Source organism: Chiloscyllium punctatum, chromosome X, assembly GCF_047496795.1.
Source record: "Chiloscyllium punctatum isolate Juve2018m chromosome X, sChiPun1.3, whole genome shotgun sequence".
In the NCBI taxonomy this organism is placed as follows: Eukaryota; Metazoa; Chordata; class Chondrichthyes; order Orectolobiformes; family Hemiscylliidae; genus Chiloscyllium; species Chiloscyllium punctatum.
Window position 1 is genome coordinate 32118273 of NC_092791.1, and position 17009 is coordinate 32135281.

General features: G+C 41.2%; 1 protein-coding gene across 5 annotated transcripts in view; it reads right to left on the minus strand.

Moving 5' to 3' along the window:
• LOC140471110 (signal transducer and activator of transcription 5B-like) overlaps positions 1-17009 on the minus strand; it is a 134436-nt gene that overhangs the window by 12047 nt on the left and 105380 nt on the right. For all 5 annotated transcript variants that reach the window (XM_072566995.1, XM_072566994.1, XM_072566992.1 and 2 more), the window contains 6 exons: positions 10540-10662; positions 6998-7090; positions 6321-6527; positions 5541-5635; positions 4270-4406; positions 2197-2343 (listed from right to left, as the gene is read on the minus strand). In XM_072566995.1, the coding sequence (XP_072423096.1) occupies positions 2197-2343; positions 4270-4406; positions 5541-5635; positions 6321-6527; positions 6998-7090; positions 10540-10662 (802 nt within the window). The remainder of the gene's footprint in view (positions 1-2196; positions 2344-4269; positions 4407-5540; positions 5636-6320; positions 6528-6997; positions 7091-10539; positions 10663-17009) is intronic.

The following is a 17009-nucleotide window of genomic DNA, read 5'->3' on the forward strand; positions in this document are numbered from 1 at the left end:
GGATACACTTGCCAATGGGAGGTTCACTGGGCTGATCCAAGGGATGGTAGGAGTGTCTTATGAAGAGAGATTTGTTTAACTTGACCTGTATTCATTACAGTTTAGAAGGATAAGAGGACATCTGATTGAAAAGTATAAAATTCTAAGAGGGCTGTCAGACTAGATGCAGCAAGGATGTAACCCCCTGGGTGGGGAGCCTAGAACCAGGGGACACAGTTTCATGATACAAGGTAGGCCATTTAGGACAGAGGTGAGGAAACTTTTCTTCACTGAGGGTGGCCAACCTGCACAATTTGCTACTACACAAGGCTGTGATTCGGTCACTGAGTAGATTCAAGAAAGAGATTGATCAATTTTTAAGATATTAAAAGGCATCAAGGGGAATGGAGAGAAAGTGGGAATATGGCATTGAGATAGAAGATCAACAATATCAAATTGACAGTGGAGCAGGCATAAAAAGGGCTGAATTGCCGACTGCTTCTCCTTGTTTCAGGTTTCAGTGATTATAATGATTTGCCAGATGCTAATTTGAGCATGGCTCAGCTGATAATGCAGGGGAAAAAAAAAAATCAAAGATTAAGACCTTTGAGATTCTTAATTTGGTTCTTAGCCTCTCATACTGAGTATGCAGAACATCATTCTTTGTCCTACCAAGGTCACTGATACCTACATGGAGCACAATGACTAAATCTTCCCCTTCCAATCCAAGTTCCTCTCCAGCCCTAAGGAGATATCCTGAAGCCTTCCACTGGGCAGCAATACAACCATTTGGACTCATGCTATTTGCTGCTGAGAGTGACATCAATCACTGACAATATTGTCCCTACATTCATCCCTTAAATGCTTCTATACCACTTTCCATCGTCAGTTAGTTGATCTACTGTGCAGTCCCCACTCTCATTCAAACAGGCAGAAAGAATCTTGGATGTGTTGGACAATTGCAAAGACACAGCTCCTGCATTCACACCCTCTGGATCCCCTTACTTGTCTCACACTCTCCTGCTCTTTGGACACTGACCAAAATCAGAAAACCCCATGTTAAGAATTGCAACTGCCTCCTGTTACAAAAGGATCTAGGTAACTGCCCCCTCCCGGTTTATATTCAGCCTCCAACTCAACTTGAGCTGAAACTGCTCAAACTTCAAACATTTCCGGTGGACATGTTTGTTCTGGATCAAACGGATATCCAGGAGCTCCTGTATGTTGTGGCTGTGAAGCATCAGCAATCCTATTGTTCTGTGTTTGAACTAGCTACTTCATTATCATATTCCATTATGCGTTTAGTTTAGTTTTTCTATTTTATTTTATCACCCTAGTTCCTATAAAATTTTGAACCTAAGAATAGAAAAAAAATCTTAGTTGCCTACCAGATAACCAACTAACTTTGCCGATAGTACTATAAGAGCCAATTCCTGAAGGTCGATATTGTTAGAAAAAGTAAAAGGCAAAGGAATACACCTTTCCCCCTTCTTGCCCCCACCCCCCAGCACAGTATTTCTAGTCACACTGGAGTATGAAGTTGGCGAGTTTCATACACTCCTAACATTAACAGTCTACCTGGCCCTGTTAGAGGGGAACTGGCTTCAGCTCCTTTAACTAATTCCAACTTCCCATCAGTATACACCTTGTCAAAATGAGGTTCTTGTGGTGCAGTGGTAACGTCTCTAACTCCGAGGCAGGAGACCCAGTTCAAGTTCCACATGCTCCAGAGGTGGGCAAGAACATCACCAATAGGTTGATTAGAAAATATCCACACCAAGTTAAGACCTTGCTTAAGGCTGGGAACTTTTCAATTTGAACTGCATATTTCACAATTTAAACTCGTACACAACATTAAAAGATTTGTAGCTCAGGTTGAGGCTCTAGATGTAAGTTATATCCAGAACAATGTTAAAAATCCTTAGTACCAACTGCCAGCATTACGTTCTTGCAACTCCTGTTGTCACCCAAGTAATGCATCAAACAAAAATTGTCCCTTAAAATTTAATAGCAAAAATGTAACCATCAGATCTTTGTTAAGCAGGACTTTGAACAATGTAGAGCAGGAGGTGCTGAGTTTGCTGCAAGCTGTGCATTGTTCTCCCATCAATAATATCAAAGCAGCCCTCATTCCCCTGCAGTATAACCACACTGTAAACTAATTAGCGATTTGTAACCCAATTGCACACAGCTTAACACAAGACTCTTTGTACCTACTTGTGTAGTACTTTTTGAAGGCTTCATCTTTGGGTCTGCTGGGATACAGATGAAGCAAACGTTCAATATCTCGGACACGATCTCCCAGCGATCGAATAGTTAAATCCTTTGTAGTGAAAGGCTGAACATTGAACACCTGTCTGCCACCTATAACAAAGAACACAATCAGGCCAAAACAATGCAAAACATTGGATGGGAAACATCTTCAAGTTGTTGTCTGTACAGTTCAACACTTGAATGCATGCTCAAACAGTTCAGTTAAAAAAAAAGACAAACTTTTTGATTGAAACAGCTCAGTAATTTGGACCATGCAATACTGTTGCTTTGCTTATCTTTAAGGAAGTACACCAATCAACTGCATAAATACATTCAAAAGGGAGAGAGCCTGAAGTTAAACAAAAAGTTAATAATTAGTTCAAAAATATTTTTTGCATGGGTCTTCACTTCCGAGCACTGTATCTGGAGGAACCTCATCTGAAGGCAACCTGGTTAGTCTTGAGTCACTTAAATGTTTCCAATGATAACACAAAGCTGTATTTTCAACACAAAATACAGGTCAGGCCTCATATAACATCGCCCCATTTAACATTAATTAGTGTTAAAAGAGAATAATGAGACCTGCAATTTCAAACATAAGATGCATTTTAAATGTTTCCTTCATGATCTGCCAACCCGCATCAATCACAAAGTTTCGATCACTGAGAGTGCACCAAGCACAAAGCGGCTCTCCTGTCAGCCAGCAGTTCTACCACTATGATCACAGAGTGGCTTCGTCTGTGGCTCAACATCTTTGTACATAGCAAGGATCCAGCTGCACAAGACTTCAAGTGACTTCCCTGATCTGATGCCAGAGTTTCAACATGAGTGAAGACCAGCTGCAAGAGTCAGGATGAGTTTTGTCAGGTTTAAAAAAAGATCATGAATTATAAAAGGCCCAGCGCTTTCACAGCGTCAGAATTCACACTCAACAATTAAAGGAATGGATGTGCTGAGGGAGAGAATTCCAGCAAATCCCTGCAGGTTGGCTGAAGAAGCAGTGATTGATAACCATTGATATCGGAAAGAGAAAATACACTGGTAGGAGAGAAAAAAGGGTTCACAGTTCAGCAAGCACAGAGGTGACGGGAACGTGAGCAATAACATTTGAGCACAATGCTGTGCAAGTGCAAACGCAAACAGGATGTACTCTAGGTACAAAGTTACATTTTTCTTGTATATTTTATCTTAATTTCATTCAGCCAAGTATTTCAACTTACACACCTACAGAATCCAACTCCAGCTTTCATGCCGACTCCCATGGAAACCGTTGATTCACTTATTTTTAGGAACGGAACCGCTAACTGGGAATATTCACTTCCAAAGTGCCTCACAGTTAGGGAAAATGACTGAAGGCTTTATTGGAAATGTAGCTTTTAAGATTATTTCTGAAAGTGGAGAGATGTAGCAAAGATGAACAGCAGGATCATATGCATTTAAGCTCGACCACCAATAGTAGAACGGAGAGAAAAGGATACAGACGGAAAAGTTGGAACAACAGAGAGACAGGTCTAGAGGAGCTTGAAGTAGTAGAGGTGGGAATGAGGCCATGGAGAATTCAAATATGGCAAGTTTGAAATTGATGCAGAGACATGGTGTCAATTGAGGATGCAGGGACTAGCGGGCTCGTTTCAGTTCTGCCTCCAGCTTAATAACACCTCTTAAACATTCTGTACTTTTTGTTTGGTTATGGAAGTCCATGTTCTTCCTGGATTCCTGTGACCTGTAATTTAAATTTCAAAATGTCCCAATTATCTAAATCATAAACAGTCCCCACAATGCACTTTGATTTGCAATATATCAAATAGAGGAGCCAATATTATAAATGAATGGGCCCTCTTGTGACGCAGTGGTATTGTCCTTACCCCTGGACTCAATCCCACCCGCTCCAGAGATGTGGAATTACATCTCCTAACAGGTTGATTAGAAAAATAGGTTAAATAAACAAAATGTCTGAGCAAATATATCCAAAGGTTTTTCAATAGATACATATTTAAAATTTATAAATCTTTAAGTGTTGTAAGCAGAAAGTGATACCTTTCTCAGTGTCATCAATCCATGCTATTGTAATGCCTCCAATCTCAGAGTCGCTAAAGCGCAGCAAAAAGGTCCCATTTACTCGTTGATTAAGCAGTCTGTTGGCATACTGCTTACTTACAAAACCAAGAATTAACCTGCAAATAAAATGCAAGTATAGTGAATGCACTCCTCAGGAAATCCCTCCCCAGAGATCAGAACAGCAGCAAGAAGCCAAGGCAGACAATCCTTCAGTCTCTTGTACCCATACTAGTTTGCAACATTATATTTGGGTAGGACAATGTGGAAGTGAAATTTTTCTAACTGTTAATACTTCAATATTTTGAATATCAGCAGCTGAAAACAGGCACATTTAGCATTCTTAACATCCAAAATAGCCTGAACCTTTATGAGACAGCTACAATGTCACCATCTCTCTGCAAATTACAAGATGTCCAACTCATTGTGAAAACAAAATTATATACTTCAACAAGAAAATGACTGACTGATTAGACTGCAATCTGGCCCAACGTAACATTCATATTTGATCAGTAGAGAAACAGAGTGAGATTCAAATGCATTTCTTCACCTCTTTCAAGGGACTTGGTTTTGAAAACCAGTACAGAATTATGCTCCAATCTACTTATTATATCTAAGGATGACGTGTATGTTTGGAAGTTCTTATTTAATGTTGCCCTCACTTACTGTCACAGAATTAGAATAATGTTTTATTTTGAAGGATTATTTCTTTTGATTATGTCATCATTGCCCAATACCATCACTTCACGTACATTGTATGTCAATGTACATCGGAGTCATTTGATGCTAGGACCTACTCAGCACCATGTTGGAAAGGAACTTTCAACACAAACCAAAGACAGAGCGAGTGAGACAGACAGAGCTGAGTTTCAGGAGTGATAAGAGAGAGAGAGAGTTATGTAAATGAATACAACATTTTTGTGATATTTGGCAACGTTTTTATTTTTTCCAAGTTATTTCAGCCAGTAATGCAGTGTTGCCCACATACGATCAAGTGTTTCAACATCTATACTTCGTTCCCAAGCAAGTGTCAACTGAAACCCAGCACTAGTTTAACATCAATTCCAGGGGAACCCATAATCTACTTTAAACTTATTTCACTTAAAAATAGGATTCTCAGGAACACAACCACAGCTTTAAGTGAGGACTACCTATATTTCAACAAAGGTGTTTGAGGCAAACACCAAAATTAACATCTGCCAGTCCACACAGACATGCTGCTCAATCAACTAACACCAATTAAAAATTCCTACCCATTATTCCAGTAATCCTTCAGATGTTTCTTCGTGAGCTCCATCACACCATCAAACCATTGCCAAAACGTAAAGGTTCTTCCAGGGAGGTTTTCCTGCAGGAATCAAAAACAGAGTCATGGTCATTGAAAAATCACTAGACACATGAGGAGAATAACTACAGGCCTGGATATTTTCATACAATTAATCAAAATCCATTCCAGGTTACTGGTCACATACTTCTAAGTTTCACAATGCTGCTGCTTGGAAGCAGATCGCCTATTTGCCCTGAAGGGTCTGAAGTGCCTCTGCGGCGTGGAGTATCGAAAGGATGAGTTGATTGCAGGGAGGAAATTCAGCAGATGGGGGCAAAGTGAGAGATTCTCCTGGTACAGAAGAAAGCCAAAAACCTCAGCCTGGATCCTTGCTGCTGGGCTAGAAACAGAGTGGCCTGTGGTTGGGGCCTGCAGTCAAAATGCCAAAATCATGCTGAAGTTGTTACTGAGATGTGACCCTGCCACTTAAATACAAGCACTCCTCTGGCTCAGGTAGCCTTCAAGGCTGAAGACAGATAATTAAAAGCAGTGGGATTGCAAAGCAAACCCACATCCTGTCATTTTATCTCATCTTCCTCCCATCTTTGGGGTGGTTCAAATTTCGCCATAAACTAATTCGGGGTATGTGGCAGAGTGAAATATAATTTAGTGTAACAATTCGTATCATACTACTCCAAACACATTAGGCTACATCAAAACAGGATTGCTGCATGACAACTCAGACTTTTAGACAAGTTGTTGTTACCTTGTTAAACTGAGACCAAGAGACCATACGGTTGGTAAAGTCCTCCATGCTGTAGCTCTGCTCATCAAAGATTTTCTGTGCCAGGAAGACAAAATGCTCTTTGCACAAGCCCTGTGTTGACTGTACTTCTGCCATAAACTTCATATTGAGGGTTTCGCACATTTGAGACCATGACACTCGATCTGGTACGTGGAATGGCAATCGTTCCTGCAAAACAAAAACAACACTGGATTCTAGATCAAAAGGCAGACTACTGTCAATGATGGAATTCTGAAAAGGAGGAAAAAACAAACAGAAAATGCTGGAAATACCCAGAAGGTTACGGCAGCACACATGAATAGAAACCAAATTAACTTTTCAAGCTGTGACTTTACATCAAAACCAGGTTAAACTGGAAATATAATAGGTTTCGATCAAAGGGTCGCTAGACAAGAACAAAAGGTTTGCAATAGGGTGAAAGACAGGAGTTAGCAAAAGCAGCTTTAGGAATTGACCAGGCTTGCTTGTTAAACCTAACACCACGACTCAGTGACAACACCATGAATTGCACTTCATAGCTACTTTTTAAAAAGTCTTAAAGAGATGGAAGCAGAATATGTCAAAGCCAAACTTCAATTACTCATCGTGCTCTGCACCTCAAAATTGAAAGCAAAATATTTTAAGTTAAACATACTTACAATCTCAGAGAATGCATTGTCCCACAAGATTGTAGCAGTAGCATTGTTGTCTTGGCTGCCATGAACAATTACGACAATCGGCAGTGATATAGCCTGCAATATAACAGGAAACAGTCTACTGAACTTCATTTGGTCACAGGAAAAGTCACAACTCACTCCCATACCTTGATATGAACTCTAGATCCTCGATCCAATCATAATAAAATTTTAACTCCCAAACCTCATTTAGACTTCTCTGGACTTCCTTTTGCCCAAAATCCAGCTGGTTTGAAACAAGGGCCAGTAAAAATAAGACAAGGCACCAATGCCAACAGGATCCAAAGCAAGGTAAGTAAGAGAGCCAGGTAGGACTGGGTTGCTAACCTTCTCCTTACTTACCTTACTGTGGCAAGTGGAGATTGTGCGCTACCTTCCCCTATGTTTACCTTGCTAAAACCTGCTCCCTTATTTCGATAGCAGAATCGTATATAAACAGTTGGGAAAAATCACAGCCGAAAGGGTTTTCTGCCAAAATTTAATAGTGGGCGGCACAGTGGTTAGCACTGCTGCCTCAAAGCGCCAGAGACCCGGGTTCAATTCCTGCCTCAGGCGACTCTCTGTGGAGTTTGCACATTCTCCCCGTGTCTGCGTGGGTTTCCTCTGGGTGCTCCGGTTTCCTCCCACAATCCAAAAATGTGCAGGTTAGGTGAATTGACCATGCTAAATTGTCCGTAGTGTTAGGTGAAGGGGTGAATGTAGGAGTATGGGTCTGGGTGGTATACGCTTCGGCGGGTCGGTGTGGACTTGTTGGGCCGAAGGGCCTGTTTCCACACTAAGTAATCTAATCTAATCTAATCTAATAAGGGTCTGCTAAATTTTGAGGTACCCTCGCCAGCTTAATAGGAATACAAATAGGTTTCCTTTCATGATAAGAAATGCTTTTTTGCTGCAATGGATCAAAACTCTAAATAAGGAATGTCAAAATCCCACTGCTAAACTCTGCATAGACCTGTTTTGTACTTGTATTTACTTGTGGATAATATATTTTATTCATAAGTTTTTTTGAAATATACTATTGCACATTTTAAGCAAAAGAGATTCTTCTGCTATTCAGGAAGTCTGCCTGGAGTACCCTGGCAACCTTCTTCCAAGGAAGGTGGGATGCAGTGTTTCCTAGTAAAGTATTCACAGCAAGTTTCTCTCCTCTCTCTACTCCCCATTGCAAAACAGCTCCTTTACTCACTGATGCCTATCTGACTCCATTTATCCTGCAGTTGGGCTGGCATCCACCAATGAGTCTCTCTGCTGGGTGTAGTCCCAACCACGGTCAATCATTCTGCTGGGAATCAGGAACTGCTCAACTTCCGAGTGGCTGACAGCTTTTGGAAGCTCGCTTCCAAACAAAAGCCTTGATGGAGCTGGGGCTCCCTGAAACAGCCAAGGAGGGACTGACCCTAGGTTTGCAGTTTCTAGTTGGGGCTGACACTTCTCTGACAAAATCCAACCTTTGGTGGTGTCTCTGTACTGACCAAGCTGTGTTAGGTAACGGAGTTGCAGGAAATCATATTTTAAATGTCGGATCATGGTGTCAGCATGTTGGTGCAAATTTGGAACCAATCTGCAAACGAATTCTATACTTGGCTTGGGTTCAATGTCACTAGGAGTGGTGAGTGATTTTGTAGGTCATCCAATTGTTTGCATCATAGTTCTTTCAACATGTTACAAATTTGATCTTCTTGCACGTTGCTTTGTGTAGTTTCCAAGTCTAAGTTGTTTGATGAACTGCCTTGAATCCTGCATCAAATGGTCACTACTTGGGTATAGGCATAATCACAGAAAGAGGCTGATGTGGGTGAACTAGTTTTATAATTTTGCCTCTCACATATTTAAAGCTTAAAATCAAATACAGTTTTGGGTTTTTGGTAGCTCATTTGAAACTATTCTCCAGTTTTCTTCAGTCAAAATTGTTGTTTTACAATTATTATAATGACAGCATTTTGGGACTGGGACCTCAACATTCATCATCACTGTTTTGAGATCAAATTTAAACATTCAGTAAATACGGTTGGAAGTGGGAGGGAATCCTGTCAAAACAGCCCTACAAGTTGCTCCTGCCTTCACGGAATTATCCAGGAGTGTAATAATGAAAAGGAATGGTTACTCCACCAACTGTGGCAGGTAACCAATTAAAGCCCCTTGGGCACACTCCTAATACTGACTGAGCGCACAGGTTACCAGCTACACGTGGAAGCTAGCTATGAAAGTTTTGGGCGCAGAAAATATTTACATGGATGTTGCCAGAACTGAAGGGTCTGAGTTATAGGGAGGGCTTTATTCCACGGAGTGTTGGAGGCTGAGGAGTGATCTTATAGAAGTTTCTGTAATCGTGAGGTGCATGGATAGTGTAAATAGCCAAGATCCTTTCCCTAGGGTAGGGCAGTCCAAAACTAGGAGGGCACAGATTTAAAGGTGAGAGGGGAAATATTTAAAAAGGACCTGAGGGACAGCTTTTTCACCCAGAGGGTGATGCATGTCTAGAATGACCTGCCAGAGGAAGTGGAGGGGGCTGATACAGTTATAACATTTAAAAGACATCTGGATGGATAGGTGAATAGGAAAGGCTTAGAGAAGCATGGGCCAAATGCTGGCAAATGGGACTCGGACAAATTGGGATGTCTGGTCAGCATGGAAAAGTTGGACCAAGGGTCTGTTTCTGTGCTGTATGACTCTAAATGGTGATGGTCACCCAATGTCAGGTTGGGGAGATGAATGGAGCCTCCAATTCTGACAACATGATAGGCATCCCTCTAAAGATTGGCCAGAATAGCAGCAGCTATTACTAAGGGTGCCCTAATCCTTTTGAAACTTCATATTTATTCTTTGTAGCTAGTGACAGGGAATGGAGGCCCCCCTCATGCCTCCCTTCACACTTCAGCATTCACAGTAGAGCTACCATCTCTAACATGAAGATAGTCTCCAACTGGCCATAACGAGACAGGAGCCCACCCACTGTCTTTAAGTGGATGGACTTCTGGACAGAGGCACCTAATTGCTTACTTCTTTCAAAATTCCTGCTACCAGTGTTTGTGGTTCCCAACCTGCATGTTATCCCAAGGATGGGATCAGGACCCAGGAACAAAATTCCTGGCCCATTTGCATTTACTTTGGCATTTGACTTTTTAAACTCCTTCCTCAGTTTCTACTGAGAGATTTACTCAAAATATTTGATGACTGCACAATGCAGATGAATTGCCTTTTAACTGCTAAGGCTGGGGGCAGCGCACACTGATGCGGTGAAATATTACTCACACGCTAGGTTCACATTCATGCAAGGGAACAGAATAGTTAACTGTTCAATTTAGCAACACTAACAACCAATTATAGCAGTTAGAGTGGTACTTACATGGCTCAGGGCATGCGTCCTCTAATTTAATTGGTGCAGGATGTGAAGGTACTTAAAATGACAATATATACAGAAGCCAGCTTTAACGCTGTCAGAATTCTCTTGAAAAGTCTCTCCGCACCACTTACGAAATGACGATTACTGACAAATGATCCAATACCTGAACGTGATATTTCACTTCACTGCCTGTGATGCTGAGTTCAGAAGAAAATAGAACAGCAAATTTTTCCTCAGTTACTGACTCGGTCCCCCTGCGGTCCGACCGTTTGATTTTCTTTAACGACTTGAAGTTTGGGAGAAGAAAAATATGCTTTTGATTAAAAGTACATATTTTCAAATGGGAAAGTACACCAACAGTTTAGAGACAGAAACAAAACTTGTTTTTTTTAACAAGTATAAACATACCTCAGATTATTCATAAGTGTACAACAGACATTTTTCATTTCCCCCCTAAATACACTGCTCTTCACTTTTCATCTACACCCTGTTCATTACATGTTTGCATCAATGTATAGCCTCTCTTTTTCAAATGATTTGGTGGATGCAAAAGATCCCATTAAAAAAAAAACCAGGGAATTCTCTTAGTAACCTCTCCCACAGTCAACACCATCAAAACGCTTAATTGATCATCCATCACTGCTTGTGCTATGTCTGTATCCCAACTTCACTCATTAATATCATTCACACAATCGCCCAGCAATAGAATGAATAATCAGTTAGCTATACCGGAGCAGTTACTGATCATCGAGTCATACAACACGGAAACAGATTCTTTGGTTCAACCAGTCCACATCGATCACGTTCGTGCACTAAACTAGCCCCACCTGCCTGCATTTGGCCCAGCTCCCTCAAAGCCTTTTTCTATTCATGTACTTATCCAAATATCTTTTAAGCATTGTATCTGTGCCTGCACCCAACCCTTGTAAAAAGTAATCCCTTGTGCATTAAGTTGTTTGAGGTGATTTTCTTTCTTTCATATACAGTCACAAAAAAGTAAAAATTCAACATCTCTGGTCAATGACTGAAACTGTCATTCAGGCTTCTTCACATGGAGCTTTCCTGATCTTGGCTATGACATAGAAGGAAGTGCTCAGCACAGACCAACAAACACTTTTTTTAAAGCAAGCGGCAGGAAAGAAAATCAGGGAGCAAACTACTTGAACAATTTTCATTAAATTTCCAACAGCTAGATTCACAACATTGGAAGAGATTGAGGCAGCAACTAAAAGCTTGTGTGGCCAACAAACGGTGTACAAGTTAAGGACAGCTGAGAGGAGCAGTTTAAAGGAATTAACCTTGCTGTAAAATTACAATGTTCATTGCAACTGCCAATATTTTTTGTACAAACATAATCAAAAACCAAAGCTACTCCCCATAAAAGTATTGGGAGTGCACAGTGCTGCTGGTGCCAATTCATCATCATTCTTAGAAGGGCTACAAAATGTTCAGTTAGAGATACACAGTATACAACTAACTAAATGTTTTTAAGTGAATGAAGACCAAGCTTTCTGCTCTATCTTTCATTTTCTGGTTATTCAAGTTCAAGAGATTACTCATTATATGTTTTGATCTTACAGCAGTTTTGAATCTCCTTTACTGAACAGGACATGTTTGAACAAAGCCAATGAAATGTGCGTTGCCTTGCATTTAATTGCCTTCTGACTAACATGAAAAAAAATTGATTGAAGAAGAGGATTCTAAACACAGCCATATTATTAAGGTAACTAGACAAAGGTCAAAGTGCAGGATACAAATAAGATGGAATCAAGTAAAAAATAAAGCAAGTCAGGAAGTAGGGAACAGATGTCATCAAGCTTGGATTTTAAAGCCTCTAGATTTTTGGGAGAAGCAGAATTACCTAGGTGAGGTTCTGGAAAATAATAATTTAGGAGGAGGAAGTATATTTGGAACTTAGAAGATGTAAGACAAGAAATTTCAGAGGAAATCAGCTATCGTAGCATTATTAAAATACTGGGAGAATGAAATGGGGCTGTGGTTGATTAGTTTCTTTTTCTTTTTTTATTCATTCACAGGATGTGGGGATCACTGGCTCGGCAGAATTTATTGCCCATCCCTAATTGGGCAGTTAACAGTTAACCCCATTGGCTGTGGGTCTGGAGTCACACATTGGCCAGATCAGAAAAGGATGGCAGTTTCCTTCCCTAAAGAACATTAGAGAACCAGATGGGTTTTGCCAACAATCTACAATGGATTAACGGTCATTATTAGGTTCGGAATTCCAGATATTTACTGAATTCAAATTCCACCAGTCGTGATGGGATTCAAACCCAGGTCCCCAGAACATTATCTGGGTCTCTGGTTTAACAGGAGAAAGTGAGGACTGCAGATGCTGGAGATCAGAGCTGAAAATGTGTTGCTGGAAAAGCTCAGCAGGTCAGGCAGCATCCAAGAATCAGGAGAAGGGCTTATGCCCGAAATGTCTATTCTCCTGTTCCTTGGATGCTGTCTGACCTGCTGCGCTTTTCCAGCAACACATTTTCAGCTCTGGTTTAACAGTCCAGCAATAATACCACAAGGCCATTGCCTCCCCATATTCTGACAATACAAAAAGGTACGAAATTGGATTGCAGATAGCTCTCTTATCATTCAGATTATAAACACAAAGGAACCTGCAATGAAAACAAAAAGAGCATGCTGGAGAAACACAGCAGGTCTGGCGGCTTCTGTAAAGCGAACAGTTAACATTTCGAGTCCAGTGACCAGCGAACAGGACTGATCATGAAAACTTTAACAATAAGTAAGCTTTGAACATTTCTAAGCCTCTAATGGAGCCAAGGAGTCTGGATGGAGGGACAAGTACATTAACAACATACATTTCTATGGGTTGCAGAATCAAACAGGTGTGTTGAACGAAAATAATTAACTTGTATTTCTATTTGGTTCATTGCCAAAAGCTAAATTAGATGGGAGGTTCTTCCATTGGCTTTTGGCTAAGCAATGCACCCCAAGTAAACTAGAAAACTAGGAGGGGGCGTGAAAGGAGAACACGAGTGCATGTGCAAGAGAAAATAGAAAATAACTAGATAATACTGTGAAATTAACAAAGCTTTTTTTAAAAAAGATTTCTTTTGATTTGTAATAAAGTTTGTTTTTGTTTATGGCCTACTTCCATCAATTGGTTGATTGACGGGTGCTCAGATTTCTTCTCTAAACTTTAACAGTCTCCAACAGGATTGCCATAGTAACTTGTGGAACATTTTGGATCATCCAAGGCATGATAAAAATGCAAGTCCTTCATTTTGACAAGGATACGATCGGGCAAGAGATTATTTTTGCACACCAGCTCGGCATAGAGGTCAAAATTTAAAGCTATGTCCTCTCATGCTAGCCATCACCATCTGAGTAAAAATGCTCTCACTGTCCAACCTATCTAATCCTCTGATTATCTTATAGGTCTCAATTAAGTCACCTCTCAACTTCTCTCTAACAAAAACAGCCTGAAGTCCCTCAGCCTTTCCTCGTAAGATCTTCCCTCCATACCAGACAACACCCTAGTAACTCTTCTCTGAACCCTTTCCAAAGCTTCCACATCCTTCCTATAATGCGGTGACCAGAACTGTACACAATATTCCATGTGCCAGTGCACCAGAGTTTTGTACAGCTGCAGCATTGTTGCATGACCTCATGGTTCCGCAACTTAATCCCTCTACTAATAAAAGCTAACACACCGTATGTCTTAACAACCCTATCAACCTGTGTGACAACTTTCAGGGATCTATGTATATGGACACAGATCTCTCTGCTCATCTACATTACCAAGAATCTTATCATTAGCCCAGTACTCTGCATTCCTGTTGCTCCTTCCAAAGTGCATCACCTCACACTTTTCCACATTAAACTCCATTTGCCACTTCTTAGCCCAGCTCTGCAGCTTATCAATGTCCCTCTGTAACCCCCAACATCCCTTGGTACTGTTCACAACTTGACTGAACTTGGTGTCATCTGAAAATTTGTTAACTCATCCTTCTATGCCCTCAACCAGCTAGTTTATAAAAATGATAAACAGCAGTGGACCCAAAATAGATCCTTTCAGTACACCACTAGTAACTGAACTCCAGGATGAACATTTCCCATCAACCACCACCCTCTGTCTTCTTTCAGCTAGCCAATTTCTGATCCAAACCGTTAAATCACCCTCAATCCCATGCCTCTGCATTTTGTGCAGTAGCCTACCTTGGGCATCTTATCAAACGCCTTACTGAAATCCATATACACCACAGCAACTGCTTTACCCTCATCCACCTGTTTGGTCATCTTCTCAAAAGAACTTGATAAAAGTTTGTGAGACACAATCTGCCCTTCACAAAACCATGTTGACTATCCCTAATCAACTTATTCCCCTCTACATGATTATAAATCCTATCTCTTCTAACCCTTTCCGACACTAGCCACAACTGAAGTAAGGCTCACTGGTCTATAATTACCAGGGTTGTCTCTACTCCCCTTCTTGAAGAAGGGAACAACATTTGCTATCCTCCAGACTTCTGGCACTATTCCTGTAGACAATAATGACAAAGATCAAAGTCAAAGGCTCGGCAATCTCCTCCCTGGCTTCCCAGAGAATCCTTGGATAAATCCCATCCAGCCCAGGGGACTAATCTATTTTCACACTTTCCAGAATTGTTACACCACCTCCTTGTGAACCTCAATCCCATCTAGTCTAGTAGCCTGTATCTCAGTTTCTTGCCAATATGGTCTTTTTCTAGTGTGAATACTGACGAAAAATATTCAGTGCTTCATAATTTCCTTGGACTCCATGCACAACTTCCCACTACTATCCTTGATTGGTCCCAATCTTACTCTAGTGGTACTCTCCTGATGAAGGACTTTTGCCCAAAACATAAATTCCCCTGCTCCTCAGATGCTGCCTGACCTGCTGTGCTTTTCCAGCACCACATTCTTGACTCTAATCTCCAGCATCTGCAGTCCTCACTTTCGCCTAATCTTCCTCTAGTCATTTTTTTATTCCCGATGTCCCGAAAGCCTTAGGGTTTTCCTTGATCCTACTCACCAATGACTTCTCATGTCCCCTCCTGGCTCTTCTTAGCTCACCTGTAACTCTCAGGTGCCTTGAGCCTTCACATCTCATCCTAACATAAGCCTTCTTCATCTTCTTTACAAAAGATTCAACTTTAGTAAACCACGGCTCCTACATTTGACAACTTCCTCCCGGCCCGACTGATACATATTTATCAAGGATCCGCAGTAGTTGTTCCTTGAATAAGCTCCACATTTCAAATATGTCCATCCCTTGCAGTTTCCTTCCCTATTCTACACATCATAAAAATCTTGCCTAATCACATCATAACTGCCTTCTCCCAGCAATAACCCTTGCCCTGCAGTATATACTTATCCCTTTCCATCATTAAAGTAAACATAACTGAATTGTGGTCACTATTACCTCCAAGTCTAACACCTGGCCAGGTTCATTACCCTGTACCAAATCTAATGTGGCCTCGCACCATGTTGGCTTGTCCCCATACTGTGTGTCAGGAAACCCTCCTGCACACACTGGACAAAAACTGACTCATATAAAGTACTTGAAATATAGTATTCCCAGTCAATATTTAGAAAGTTAACATCACCCATAACAACTAACCTGTTGCTATTGCTCCTATCCAGAATCATCTTTGCTATCCCTTCCTCTACATCTCTGGAACTATTTGGAGGCCTATAGAAAACTCCCAACAAGGTGACCTCTCCTTTCTTGTTTCTAACCTCAGCAGACGAGTCCTCAAATGTCCTTTCCCGGAACCTGCAACAACCATTCCTGTCCCTGCTCTACCCATGTCTTTGAAATGGCCACAACATCGAAGTCCCAGGTACTGATCCATGCTGCAAGTGCACCCACCTTATTCCGGATGCTCCTGGCATTGAAGTAGACAAACGTCAAACCAACTTCTTGCTTGTCGGTGCTCTCGTGCAATCTTGAAACCCCATTTTGGACCTCTCTACTCTTAGTATACCCCTGTATATCAAACTACAATTTGGGTTCCCATCCCCCTACTGAATTAGTTTAAACCCACCCAGAGAGCATAAGCAAATTTCCCCTCCAGAATATTGGTACCCTCTGGTTCAGGTAAAGACCATCCTGTTTGTAGAGGCCCCACTTTCCCTAGAAAGAGCCCCACTCGTCCAGGAATCCAAACCCACCCCCCTCCCCACCATTCCTGTAGCCCAGTGTTCAACTCCTCACTCTCCCTATTCCTCACCTTGCCAGCACACTTCAATAAAATTACCTTTCATTCTTTTAACTTAGTGGGTAGAATCCCAACCTGTTTAACCTTTGTTGATAAGACAATCCCCTCCTTACTGGAGATCATCTTAAATGAACCTTCTCTGAATTGCCTCCAATGAAATAACCTTTCTTCTTAATAAAAAAAGGACCAAAAACTGCTTTCAGTATTCTAAATATGGTCTCATCAGCATCTTGTACAGTCGCAGACAGACTTCCCTACTTTCATACTTCAAATCCCTTGAATTCAGGGCCAACATTCCATTCGCCTTCCTGATTACCTGCTGCTCTGTGCTTGATGCACAAGCTCCCCCCCAAATCCCTTTGTGCTGCAGCTCTCTGCAGTGTTTCTCTATTTAAATATCCTGTTTTTT